The following is a 13146-nucleotide window of genomic DNA, read 5'->3' on the forward strand; positions in this document are numbered from 1 at the left end:
GTGTGTCTGCTGGGGCCTGCCCCCAGCCACACCATGGAGGCTAGGAGCAGGTACCCCTCTGTGTTGATCTATCAGGTTCCTGGACTCCACTGTGTATTTTACTCTCCCTTGAGCTGTGGTCAGGGTGGGGTGCTGCCTGCAGGCTGTGCTTTCCCGCTTATGGATCGCAATGGAGACCCAGAAGCAGGCCCACCTGGGGGCTGATTGCCCGCCACACTTTCCTGCTATGGGATAGCCATGGTGATCCAGGAGCAGGTCCACCTGGGTGCTGCCTGCAGGCTGCACTTTCCTGCTCTGGGATCCCCACGGTGACCCAGGAGCAGGCCTTGTTGGGTGCTGCCTACAGGCTGCACTTCCCTGCTCACCGATTGCTGGATCACCACGGCGACCCCATGGCAGCACTTTCCTGCTCTCGGATTGCCATGGGGTCCCGGCAGGTGGCGGTACTTAGCCAGCACACAGGGGTCCCGGCTGGGGGCAGGGCTTAGACAGCACGGGGCTTAGGCGGCACAATGGTCCCAACTGGGGGCGGGGCTTATGAGTCATTGGGCTTCAGCGGCACATGGGGGTCCCAGCTGGGGGTGGGCCTTAGGCAGTGCACTGTCCCACCCTGCCTGCATTATGCTGATTAGCCAATGGGAGTTGTAGCAAAGGTATGGTCAATTACCATCTTTGACTATTATTAGATAAGATTATATAGGATGTCCCTATTTGCCTACTTTTGCCCTGCCAGACCCTGACGAAACCCTATATACACTGATGGAAGCAGCTTTGTGGTTGATGGGACCAGGTACAGAGAAGCAGCGGTCATGACAGCTGACAAGCTAATCTGGGCCCAGGCACTGGGGTGCGGGACATCAGCTCAGAAGGCAGAGCTAATAGCCTCACCCAAGCTCTACGGTGGGGAAAGGGAAAGGCAGTGACTATATACACAGACAGCCGATATGCTTTTGCCACTGTTCACGTTCACGGGGCCTTATACCAAGAAGCGGGACTCCTAATGTCAGGAGGGAAGGAAATAAAAAATTTCCCAGAAATCCTTACCCTCCTTGCAGCCCTTTGGATGCCAAAGGCGGTGGCAGTCCTACACTGCAAAGACATCAGTCAACTGACACCCCAGAGGCACAGGAAATGCCTTCGCAGATAAATCAGCCAGGGAAGTCGCCCAAAAACCAGTGGGGCCCCGCCATATTTTACCAGCCCTCCCTGCAAGGGTCTTTGCAGAGACTCCAGTCTACTCAGAGGAGGCTACTGCGCTGGGGAAAAGACTCCAGGCAAAAGAAACATCCGGAGGATGGAAAGAATTGCCGGACCAGAGGCTGCTTGGTCCAGAGGCCCTGGGAAAGGAACTCATTTCCCAGACCCATCAGAGTACTCATCTGGGGGGAGCCAAGTTGGAAGAACTGCTTAAACAAGGTTATTATATTCCTAAACTCTATCAGGTCTTAAAGGTTATCGCAAGGAGATGTCACATCTGTGCACAGGTAAACCCCGGGAAGCGGTCCCATTTAATCGAGGAAACCGGACTCAGAGGGAAAAGAGCTGGAGAGCATTGGGAAGTCGACTTTACAGAATTACCCCCAGGTGTGGGAGGATATCGCTACCTGCTGGTTTTCGTGGATACATTCTCAGGATGGCCAGAGGCTTTCCCTACCAAGTCTGGAACAGCACAAGTAGTAGTAAAGAAATTAATCTCAGAACTTGTCCCCAGGTTTGGCCTGCCTGTTGCAATGGGGTCCTACAATGGCCCGGCATTCATTGCCCACATCACTCAGTTATCGGCAAGGATACTAGGTATAAATTGGAAATTACACTGTATCTATAGACCTCAGAGCTCTGGACAGGTAGAGAGGATGAATTGAACCTTGAAGGAAACCCTGACAAAACTAAAACTGGAGACTGCCGAAAACTGGGTAAGCCTCCTCCTTTTTGCCCTACTCTGGGCCTGTTGCATCCCGTATGTAAAGGGTGTCACCCCTTTTGAGATTCTGTTTGGTCGACCCCCACCGCTACTTCCCAAGCTAGGGGAAGAAATATTAGCATCCCTTTCTAATTATAACCTCCTGAAGTCCTTACAGGCTTTACAGTTGAGCTCCAGGCTTAATCACCAGCTGGTCCGAGAGCCTCACTGAGACCCACCCTCTGGTACCGGGCCTGGACCACCTCTCTTTCAACTGGGAGACCAGGTGTGGGTTCAGAAGCACGAGCCATCATCGCTGGAAGTCAGGTGGACTGGGCCCTTCACTGTCATCCTCAGCACCCCATCGGCCGTAAAGGTTGCCAGAAAGAGACACTGGATTCACCGAACTTAAGTAAAAAAGGCAGAATCCGAGGACCCCACTGAATGATGGGCCATCCAACGTACAGGGAACCTGGTTTGCCTGTACCTCCGGTATCACCCCCTGTATTTCCCCCTTGACTCTCATCCTCCCCATCCCCCCTGGAGAGCCTTCTCTATGCATCCTCACTCACATCTTGCCTCAGGTGTACTATTACTCTGGGGAGGGAGGGAGAGAACATTATGTCTGCTCGGAGGCAGAGAAAACGGGCCCTGGTATTGACTCCCCTTTTAGTAGGCTTAGGGGTTGCCGGCTCCACTGCGATGGGAACAGCAGCTCTAGTAACAGGAAATCAGAATGTTAAGGCCCTCAGCAGCCAAGTAGATCAAGATCTGAGCACACTGGAACAAAATGTAGATAGACGTGAAGATTCCCTCAGTTCCTTAGCCGAAGTAGTATTACAAAATAGGAGAGGGCTCGACCTGTTGTTTCTAAAACAGGGAGGACTATGCATGGCCCTAGGGGAGACCTGTTCTTTTTATACTAAACACTTGGGAGTTATCAGGGAGAGCCTCAGTCAGCTAAGGAACAGGCTACAAGATAGAGAGGAAAGGAGAAAGTCGGAAGGAAACTGGTATGAAGACCTCTTCTCCTGGTCCTCCTGGTCACCACTCTCCTAACCGCCTTAGCTGGGCCATTAGTACTCCTATTATAACACTAACTTTCGGGCCGTGCATACTGAACTGCTTAATGAATTATATTCAACACAGAATACAAGCAGTCACATGAACGGTCCTAAGAACTCACTAACAAAGAATAAGAAGAAACAATGATTTGATTCTCCTGTAAAACCAGTGGGGAATGTTACAGAGTAGGACAATGTTGAGGCCTGCTCAATTATCTAGCCACCTCAGCAGCTGGACGGCCTGTGCAAAGTTTCTAGGAACTGAGCTCCCACACCTGAGCTATGGCCCACAAAGAACACACAGATCAGCACTCCTGGGCAGCTGGCCCACAAACAACAAACAGATCAACACTCCTGGGCAACAGGCCCATAAAGAAAACACAGATCAACACTCCTGGGCAACAGCCCATCAAGAACAAACAGATCAAAATTAAGAATAGTCTTTACCTTTAAGTTACCCAGATGTGAATAACAGGAGGAGGATGAGTAGCTTGGCTAAAACTACACAATTAGCTTTTGTCACTTGGCTTTGCTTGCTATGGGAACCTGAGCACGGATGTCGTTGTCCCCTTTAAACATTGGACTCTGCAGATGGTCGGGGCCGCTTCTGTCTTGGGCTTCCCGAGTGGAGGAGCGGACACTGGCCAGTCAGTAAAGGCTCTAAATTGTAATCAGTCTGGAGTCTGGTCATTCTGTAGCTCGCGCTCCATAACATTGTCAGGACTCCTTGAGCCCCAAGGACAGCTCTTTGCAGCTCAAGCAGCTAATGGTGAGGAGAACGTCTGGCAGGTGAAGAAGGGGCGCCTAGACTGGGCTGGAAGCAGACCCCAGCCAGGGTGGGAGTCCTGTCCTGTCCTGTCCCTAGGGGAAATGGCCCGCCACCCCTTCAAAGTGCTGGGCCTCAGGGCTCAGCGCGGGGCGGCGGGGGGCGGGGCGGCGGGGCGGGGGCTGGGCCTGAGGTCTGAGCCAGAGCTGGGAGCCCTGCGACATGGAGTGCTGGCTGGTTCTGCTGCTCTGGGGTCTCCCACAGATGTGGGCAAGTCCTGACGGTGAGTGGAGCAAGGATGCCTGGGCACGGATCTGGGAGACCGCGAGAGGGAGCTGGGCTGGGAACGGGTGCGACGCATGAAGGGCGCGGATGGAGGCGCCTGCATCTCGGAAAACTAAGCCGCCTGCTCACTTGGGGCTCCGGGCCTCGGCTCCCGGCTCCCGGCTCCAGGGGTGCGGGATGCCGGGGAGCTGGACGACACCACCCCTCCTGCCCAAGGCCATCAGTTTTGTTTGTTTTCTTCCTTCTTAAGCTCTGCGCCCTCCCGGGCCCTCTGATCGCCACTTTCCGGCCGCGCCTCCAAGCAGCACCCGCCTCCGCGTCCTCCATACCTCGCCCTTTGCCAACAGCAGCTGGACGCGCACAGATGGCTCTTTCTGGCTGGGGGCGCTGCAGACCCACTCTTGGAGCAATGGCTCAGACATCAGCTTCCTGAGGCCCTGGTCCCAGGGCAAGTTAAGCGACCATCAGTGGGAGCAGCTGCAGCAAGTGTTCTGGGTGTACCGGAGCAGCTTCACCAGGGAAATCCGGGGATTCGCCAAAATGCTGCACTTGGACTGTGAGCTGAGGGATGGGCCCCGGGCAGCTGTCCGCGGGGAGACAGCGGAGGCAGAGGCCCAGCTGGGAGACTCTGGCCTCACGGGATGGGATGTTCTCATTTCCACTCCTGCCAGGAAGGTCCCAGCCACTGACACCCCAAAATATCGCTGGTTCCTCCTGCCCTGGGTCACCCCCTCTCATTTCCCGGAGCTTTGGGTGGTATAGCCCTCACATCCATGTCTTCTTTGGTTGTTCCCACCTGTTAAACCGTTTGATCTCTGTCCGTTCCTCTCCTCAGATCCCTTTGTGGTCCAGGTGTCCGCGGGGTGTGAGGTGCAGCCTGGAAGCCCCCTAAAAAGCTTCTTCCACTCGGCATTTCAAGGAAGCGATATATTGAGTTTCCAGGGAACTTCTTGGGTGCCAGCCCCCGATGCCCCACATGGAGCTGAGGTGGTCAGCAACGAGCTCAACAAGGACCAATACATCAGGGACACATTAGAGTGGCTCCTCAGTGACATTTGCCCCCAATTAGTCACGGGCCTCCTTGAAGCAGGACAGCAGGATCTGGAGAAGCAAGGTCAGCCTGCATGTCTCCCCCCCCCCCCCCCGGCCCCCCCCCAGTCCCTCCTCTGTGGGGCTCCATCTGGGTTTTCCATTCGAGGGTTTCCATTCCTTTGAGCCTTGGAAGAGAAAGGCTCAGGTTGGGATGGCTAAGGCCTGAGGGCATTTATTCATTCCATAGTACTCACTGAGCAACCTTTGGGTTTGTGAGTTCAGTTAAATAAGCTCTGGGGTCAAACAGGATCTTTGCTTGAGGGGGAGGATGGGAGGACAAGCAGTAAAGCAGTGTGGGACACTTGGATATGTTACAGCTGAGCACAGGGCGCTCTAGGAGCGTAGGCAGGGGCGATTACAGGAGACTGGGTCAGGGAGACGCCAGCACAAATGGATGACGTGATGGGAGCCTTCATTTCCTGCGGGGGGACTGTGGGCTGCCTGAGTCAGCCACGGATCCGGAGACTCTAATGCACAGGCCCCACTCCCTTGTTGGATACAGTGAAGCCCGAGGCCTGGCTGTCCAGTGGCCCCCCTCCTGGCCCTGGCCGTCTGCTGCTGGTGTGCCACGTCTCAGGATTCTACCCAGAGCCTGTGTGGGTGAGGTGGATGCGGGGGCAGCAGGAGCAGCCCGGCACTCAACAAGGGGACGTCCTGCCCAATGCTGACGAGACCTGGTATGTCCGAGTGACCCTGGACGTGGCGGCTGGGGAGGCAGCTGGCCTGACCTGCCGAGTGAGACACAGCAGCCTCGGAGGCCAGGACATCGTCCTCTACTGGGGTGAGAACTAGGGCCCCGCAGGGAGGGATGTGGTTCTGAAGCACAGAGGGAGGGACAGGGAAGGGTGGGAGTGGACTGATGCAGGACAGAGGGGTTTTGGTGATGAGGCCCTGACCAGGATGGAAAAAGGAGGGGATCCGGGTACAGGACAGAGGGGAATGAAGATCTCAACTCAAAAGACACTGAGGCAGGACGTTCCATATGAAGAAAAGTGAGACTAAAAGGCTCCCAGTTTCAGAAGTAGGCGGCACATGAAGAATCCCAGGGAGACTTATTCCTCAGGAGAGGGGATGGGAGCAGGAGAAGGCAGGATACACAGGTAGCTGTGGTTCTCCGGCTGCTTCCTGTGCGTGAGCTGAGCACCCTGCCCACAGCATGCCATCCAGTCACCTCTCCTCTGAAGCAAGTATTATTCTCACTTTATAGATGAGAACCTGAGGCTCAGCTAGGTCAAGTCACTGCCCACAGCCGCATTGTTAAAAAGAGGAAAGCTGGGCTTAGACCAGGGGTGGGCAAACTTTTTGACTCGAGGGCCACAATGGGTTCTTAAACTGGACCGGAGGGCCGGATCAAAAGCATGGATGGAGTGTTTGTGTGAACTAATATAAATTCAAAGTAAACATCATTACATAAAAGGGTACGGTCTTTTTTTTTTTTTAGTTTTATTCATTTCAAACAGGCCGGATCTGGCCCGTGGGCCGTAATTTGCCCACGGCTGGCTTAGACTCAGGACTGCCTCGCTGAAGAATTACTGCCCTTCCCCTATATGCTGTGCTATATAAGCTGAAATGGAATGCATTACGAATGCCCAGGCTCTGAGAAAAGCTGGGCCCTACAAACTTCAGGGGAATATAAGTGGCCACTTTTATTGTTCTTATTAAAAAACATATATATATATATATATATATATATATATATATATATATATATATATTGATTTCAGAGAGGAAGGGAGAGAGAGAGATAGAAACATCAATAATGGGAGAGAATCATTGATTGGCTGCCTCCTGCACACCCCACACTGGGGATCAAACCCGGGCCTGTGCCCTGACCGGGAATCAAACCCTGACCTGGTTCATAGGTCGATGCTCAACCACTGAGCTACACTGGCTGGGCCTGAAGTGACAACTTTAAATGGGAGAGGAAATAAGCTCCTGGCACCCTCACATGTGCTGAGACCAGGTGGCTTGAGCTAGGGAGGAATCCCGGGGCTGAGAAACTCCTGTGTTCCTGAAGCAGAGGGGAGTCATGTGCCGGTGGGCTGGATCGTCGCAGCAGTACTGGCATCCCTCCTTCTGGTAGGCGGAGGCGTAACCTTCTGGCTTAAGAAGCGCAGGTGAGTCTTCTTTTTCCATCTCCTTTCCTCAGCCTTTGTCCCCATTCCCTCTTCCTTCCATCCCCTCTTCCACTTTTCTGAATGGTCTCTCCCTGGCTGTTCTCTCACAGGTCATATCAAGACATCCTGTGACTATCCTCGCCACACCTGTCTGCAACTCAGGATCTCTGGTTCCCAGGACTTCCCTACCCAGGACTGGAGGATGAAAGAGAGGTGCCTCGAGGAAGCAGAGAACAATCCCAAGACAGCTCGCATCACACCCCTTGGCTACTTTAAGAGAATTTAAGCATCCTGCCTGTTTAGAAGCTCACGTGGTTCTTAAGAACAGAAGTGCAAACTCAGATACCTACCAGGGACAAGCAGAGAAGGGCCGAAGCGCGGGCACCTGTGGCCATTGTTTAAACACTAGAGTCTGCAGAGACCTGGAAAGCACTTGTCCTGTACAAGGGAAGCAGATTCCTTGTTGTCAAATAGGAAGTCAGACCCTGGGTTGGCTGTGACCTACATTTTTCAAGAAAAGCGGAAGTCTGGATTTTCATGTGAGCATACCTGATATTAAAATATTGACTCAAACTTTTACACAGTTTAGGGTGTGGAACCCCAAATACACCTCTGCTAGTTAACAACAACTTGTGGCGCTTTCAGTTTGTATCTTTTGGGAAAGCTTGTGGTGAATGTCAATATTGGCAGTTTGAGGACATAATTTCCATTGTGAATTTGGATTTATAAAGGATATTTCATCTTTAAAAAGAAAGTTAGGTCAAGGAAACAGAGGTATCCCGAGCTTTTATGTAACTTGATTAAGAGAGGAGAGATCCTAGTGTGTGTGTAGGATATGGAAAGAACGACTCTGGGGAGGGATATTTCTCACCAGTGGGCAGTCATTTTAATCAGACTGGAAGAGGCAGTCATGAAGAGACCCCCCAAACAGGCTCTCTTACTTCTAGCTAATGAGGCAATGCACGAAAGGGGCTGATCATACCTGGGCAAGCCTGAGGTGTAGTGATGTCGGCCTAGCTGTCTTCGTGCTTCTTAGACAGGAGGTAACAGGAAGCTAAGAGAACAGCAGACCTTTCTGGAGCCCAGAAATGAAAAGGTCAAGTTAAAATGATCAGTTGGCTCTCAGGAAAGTCGCCTCTAGGCACTCCAGGGCTCTGAACATCCAGAAACAGAGAGGCTGCCCTTTGGAAGAGTCTTTGCTTGAGGAAATGAAGATTTGGCTTCTTCTCTGCTGGACTTGCAGGTCAAACCTAGAATGCAGGTGAAGAACCTGCTGGCTTCTGAACCAATGGTTCCCAAATTGTGGTTTCCTGACCAGTGGCCTCGGCATCACCTGGGAACTTGTGAGTTATTTTGGGCCCCACCCCAGAGCTACTGAATGGGAATCCTTGGGAGTGGGACCCAGTTGTCTGTGTGTTAAGCCCTCAGGTAATGCTGATATTCAGCTAAAGTTAGAGAACCACTGTTCTTAGACATGTGTCATGCTGTGCAACAAATTTCTCAGAATGCTTAGTGAGAATATTGGCTTGGGTTAGTCAAGGAAGGCTTCATGGACGAAAGGGAACTCGAAGCAGGACTTAGCAAGGCGGGTAGGTGAACCAGCAGGTGCACTGGATCAGGAGACTGGCGTTCTAGCCTCTGACTCAGTTTCCTCCTGTGCCCATTGGGGCTAATAATGTCTGTCTTGGTTGCGCTACTGATTATATGTGTGTGTGCGCCCCGGTTCGTATGCTAGAAATCCAATAGCCAGGGTGATGGGTACTAGAAGGCGGGGCCTCTGGGAGGTGACTCAGTCATGAGGTCTGAGCTCTCACATGGAATCAGTGCTGTTAGAAAAGAGGTCCCTTCACTGTGTGAAGACAGCAGAAGATGCCATCTAGGATGCAGGCAGTGGGCCCTCATCAAACCCTGAATCTTCTGGCCCCTTGATACTTGACTTCCCAGCCTCCAATCTGTGAAAAATAAATTTCTATTGCTTATTAGCCACCCAGTCTGTGTTATTTTGTGATAGCAGCCCAGATGGATAAAGACAGATTTTCTCATAGACTTGTTGTCTCCTAGACAAATGTGTGAAATGTGTGGCAAGCTGCAATGCCTTCAGAAACGTGTGACCTGCTATTGTTTTTGGTGCCACACTGCCCTTGGGAGATGCTCTTCAGCTTAGCTTCCTCAAGCAGTGTCAAGTTTGCGAATGTATCCCACTGGGCTTTTACTTTCCCAGGCTCTTCTGAAATCATTTTGGAAATGCTTCAGCCTGAATTTACAGCGGCTCTGGTTCGTTTTTAAGCAATTTTGATTTATTTGGAAAGTAAACGTTTATCCAGAAAATTTTGTCCTCTTTTTTCAAATAGGCAGTTCCTATCATCTCAGGAAATTTATTTTAAAATAGGTTAATATTCTATGTATGAATATCATGTTCCTCATTGAGTGCTGTGCTGTTAGTTACTTTATTGGCACTCAAATTTATTGCTATAAGTTCTAAATTCATCGTTATGTGCTCAGTGATAATGGATGGAATTCCTCATTATTTCTCCTTTAAAGTCAGCACAATGTTAAGCTTTTACAGTAGAGGGCCCCGGAGAGACACTGCAGGAAGAAGGGGCTCTCCTGCAGTCACCAGATACTACATGGCAGGTCATACTGTGTTTTGTCATACTGCCTCAGCCGGCCTGCTGATTAAATGTTTGTGTACCCCCTGACTCATATGTTAGAAATCTAACAACCGGAGCTCATGGACACTTGGTTGACTTTGCAGCCTAAACCTGGCAAGGACCTTTTCATAGCCCCCTTAAAAAAATTATCTCTATCCCTATCTCTATCTCTATCTCTATCTCTATCTCTATCTCTATCTCTATCTCTATCTCTATCTCTATCTATATTGATTTCAGAGAGGAAGGGAGAGGGAGAGATAGAAACATCAACGATGAGAGAGAATCACTGATCGGCTGCCTCCTGCACACCCCCTACTAGGGATTGAACCTGCAACCCAGGCAAATGTCTTTGACCATTATGGAACCTGGGACTCTTCAGTCTGCAGGCCGACACTCTATCCACTGAGCCAGACCAGCTGAGGCAGCCCTCTTGACATAATGGATAGATCTTCCAGACAAAAAAAATCAATAAGGAAATAGCAACTTTAAATGACACACCAGGATGTCAGAGGAATGGTGGTGTGAGAGATCCCTTTGTTTCTCCCCATGAAATTTCAACAAGTTGATCAGCTATCACTCAACAAAGGGCTCCCTGCTCACAACACAGGCATGTCTGAGAGATCCATGCATTGAAGCCTCCAAAGGTGCACAAATGGGAACAATCGGGAGGCAAGAAGGGAGGAGAGCTAAGAGGGGAAGGATGCAGCTGCATAGCTTGGCCCAGAGAGGGGAGGAGCTGGCTGTAGCTGGCGCTCCCTTGGCTGTGTGGTGCAGAGAATCTCCGGAGGCCAGTCCTCATGGAGTGAGTGGTGCAAACTGTAGATGCTGAGAGGCTTGGCAAGGACGAAGCACAGAGGTTCTTCTGAGGTTGTCGGAAGGAATTTATCAGCAGGCAGTTGGTGATCCAAACTAAGAAATGGAGCCACAGAGCCCTGCTGTCACTTAGACTCCCCCAAATTGTCTCCCCCTGCGCTTGGTGCTGGGATGTGGGGCACATTATCTGCAAACCTGAGAACTGCTATGCAGGATTGTTATGTATCTCTGTGACTGATCCCTGATTGGGACGTATTGGGGGCGGCCCTGTGGAAGTCCGGGGTTGCCAATACTGAGAGGGAAAAACAAACTTCACCCCCCAACTTTGCAGCCATACTATAAAGGCAGCTGCAGAGGTCAGCTTGGGAATTTCACAGAACTAAAAAACTTGTGATTCAGTGCCACCTACTGGAAAATAATAGAAATATCTCTTCATAGAAACCTGCTAAAGAAGTGTCAATACATAGCTGCCCAGACAGAGAGGGAGCCCAGCCCGCCAAATAGCAAGTTAGTGAGGCAGTTCAGAAAGAAAATGAAAAATCTCCAGCAAGCAAACTGGAACACATGGAAATATGTGATATAAATGACAGAACTCAAGATTGCAGTTCTGAAAATACTCAATGAGATGAGAGAACTTGATTCACTCAGAGCACAAAACACTTTACCAAAGAGATTCAAACTTTAAAAAAGAACCAAACAGAAATTCTTACCAAGCATATTCTCTGCCAACAATGCCTTGAAATTAGAAATCAACTGCAAAAAGAAAGTAAAGAAACTCAGAAATATGTGGAGATTAAACAGCATACCACTAAAAAGTGGCTGGGGCAAAGAATAAATAAAAGGTGAGATCAAAAGCTATATAGAGACAAATGAGAATGACAATACGACATATCAAAACTGTGATGTGCCCAGCAGGTGTGGCTCAGTGGTTGAGTGTTGACTCATGAACCAGGAGGTCAGTTCAATTCCTGGTCAGGACACATGCCCAGTTGCAGGCTCGATCCCTAGTAGGGCGTATGCAGGAGGCAGCTGAATGATGATTCTCTCATATCATTGATATTTCTCTTTCTCCCCCCCTCTCTTCCTAATTCAGAAATCATTAGTAACATATTAAAAAAAACAACAAAAAAAAACTTCTGTGATGTAACTAAAGTATTAATAAGAGGGAAGACATCATTATAGGCCTATCTCAAGAAAGAAGAGAAATACCAAGTAAACTAATCCAAAATAAAGGACAGTGAGGTAACTGTTTTTGCTTTATCTAAATTTTAAAATGAATATGCAGAGCAGCAAAACCAAACCAAAATAAAATATTTAGTAGATACTACTGCATATAGTGGCATTTATATCTATACAAGTTAATAAGGAAAAATTGCCTTTTTGTAAAAATAATGGCTACACAAGGTAACTTTCAAAAGCAAAACGGTTACAGGTAAAATTCAACATTTGATTTGCCAATTAGTTTTTGCTCTGTATAATTTATATATAAAGAAGAATTGATCTGTCTGAATATCCTATATATAGTAAAAGGCTAATTGCCAATAGACCAAACGGCAGAACAATCAGTCTCTATGATGTGCACTGACCCCTGGTGGTCAGTGCACTCCCACAGAGGGAGCACTGCTCAGCCAGAAGCCCTGAGCCAGGCTCATGGCTGTGATGGGAGCCTCTCCCACCAGCATGGCAGGGCTAAATGTCAGTCAGACATCCCCAAGGGCTCCTGGACTGTGAGAGGGTGCAGGCTGGACTGAGGGACCACCCTCTACCCCCCGAGTTCACGAATTTCGTGCATCGGGCCTCTAGTACTTCTAATAAAATATATATCAATTTGGATAAATAGAAATTATGTAACTGTGATTTTAGAATAATGAAATTAAATTGATTTAATGGAGTTTACTTGGTATACTTTCTTATACATATTTTAACTTGAAGATTACAGTAGAGGAATTAACAAAAACTGGAGAAATTACGATTTTAGATTACAAATGCGACATAGAGATTTTATGTGAGGCTTACTGTAACTATGGGGAAAAATATAGGGTAAATATCCCAGAGTCAAGCTTCACACATCAATATAGTGTACTTGCAAGTTGCAGTATTCAGTTTGCCTTATCTTCTTTTTTATTTTTTTAAAAATATATTTTATTGATTTTTTACAGAGAGGAAGGGAGAGGGATAGAGAGTTAGAAACATTGATGAGAGAGAAACATCGATCGGCTGCCTCCTACACATCTCCCTACTGGGGATGTGCGCGCAACCAAGGTACATGCCCTTGACCAGAATTGAACCTGGGACCCTTCAGTCCGCAGGCCGAGGCTCTATTCGCTGAGCCAAACCGGTTAGGGCTTGCCTTATCTTCTTAAAGTGGTGGGTTCAGGCAACGGTCCCAACAGATGCACATCTGTGGCTTCAGGTGAACAGCTGCACACCAGGCATTGGGTTTTTAATTCAGAATAGA

General features: G+C 49.4%; 1 protein-coding gene across 3 annotated transcripts; it reads left to right on the forward strand.

Moving 5' to 3' along the window:
* Positions 1-3899: 3899 nt before the first annotated feature.
* On the forward strand, positions 3900-9204 carry CD1D (CD1d molecule). Of its 3 annotated transcripts, XR_004973316.1 has the most exons (7): positions 3900-4013; positions 4266-4571; positions 4851-5129; positions 5610-5888; positions 7125-7224; positions 7335-7763; positions 8468-9204. XR_004973316.1 is itself a non-coding variant. In XM_036343658.1 (6 exons), exons 1-6 carry the CDS (start codon positions 3953-3955, stop codon positions 7354-7356), a joined length of 1047 nt encoding a protein of 348 aa, XP_036199551.1. In that variant the 5' UTR covers positions 3900-3952; the 3' UTR covers positions 7357-8567. The 3 variants fall into 3 exon arrangements, 2 of the variants coding, with proteins under 2 accessions (XP_036199551.1, XP_036199553.1); XM_036343658.1 differs by having other exon boundaries at positions 7335-8567; XM_036343660.1 differs by having other exon boundaries at positions 7128-7224; positions 7335-8567.
* The last annotated feature ends 3942 nt before the right edge of the window (positions 9205-13146 follow it).

The sequence above is a fragment of the Myotis myotis genome, unplaced genomic scaffold (genome assembly GCF_014108235.1).
Source record: "Myotis myotis isolate mMyoMyo1 unplaced genomic scaffold, mMyoMyo1.p scaffold_m19_p_18, whole genome shotgun sequence".
NCBI classification, from domain to species: Eukaryota; Metazoa; Chordata; class Mammalia; order Chiroptera; family Vespertilionidae; genus Myotis; species Myotis myotis.

What these genes read in the sequence shown, in the direction of transcription:
- CD1D (XM_036343658.1), top strand. Translation starts at nt 3,953, where the DNA reads ATGGAGTGCTGGCTGGTTCTGCTGCTCTGGGGTCTCCCACAGATGTGG. An exon ending in CAAAATGCTGCACTTGGACT is followed by an intron (nt 4,572 to 4,850) that starts GTGAGCTGAGGG and finishes TCCTCTCCTCAG; the next exon opens with ATCCCTTTGTGGTCCAGGTG. An exon ending in TTCTGGCTTAAGAAGCGCAG is followed by an intron (nt 7,225 to 7,334) that starts GTGAGTCTTCTT and finishes GTTCTCTCACAG; the next exon opens with GTCATATCAAGACATCCTGT.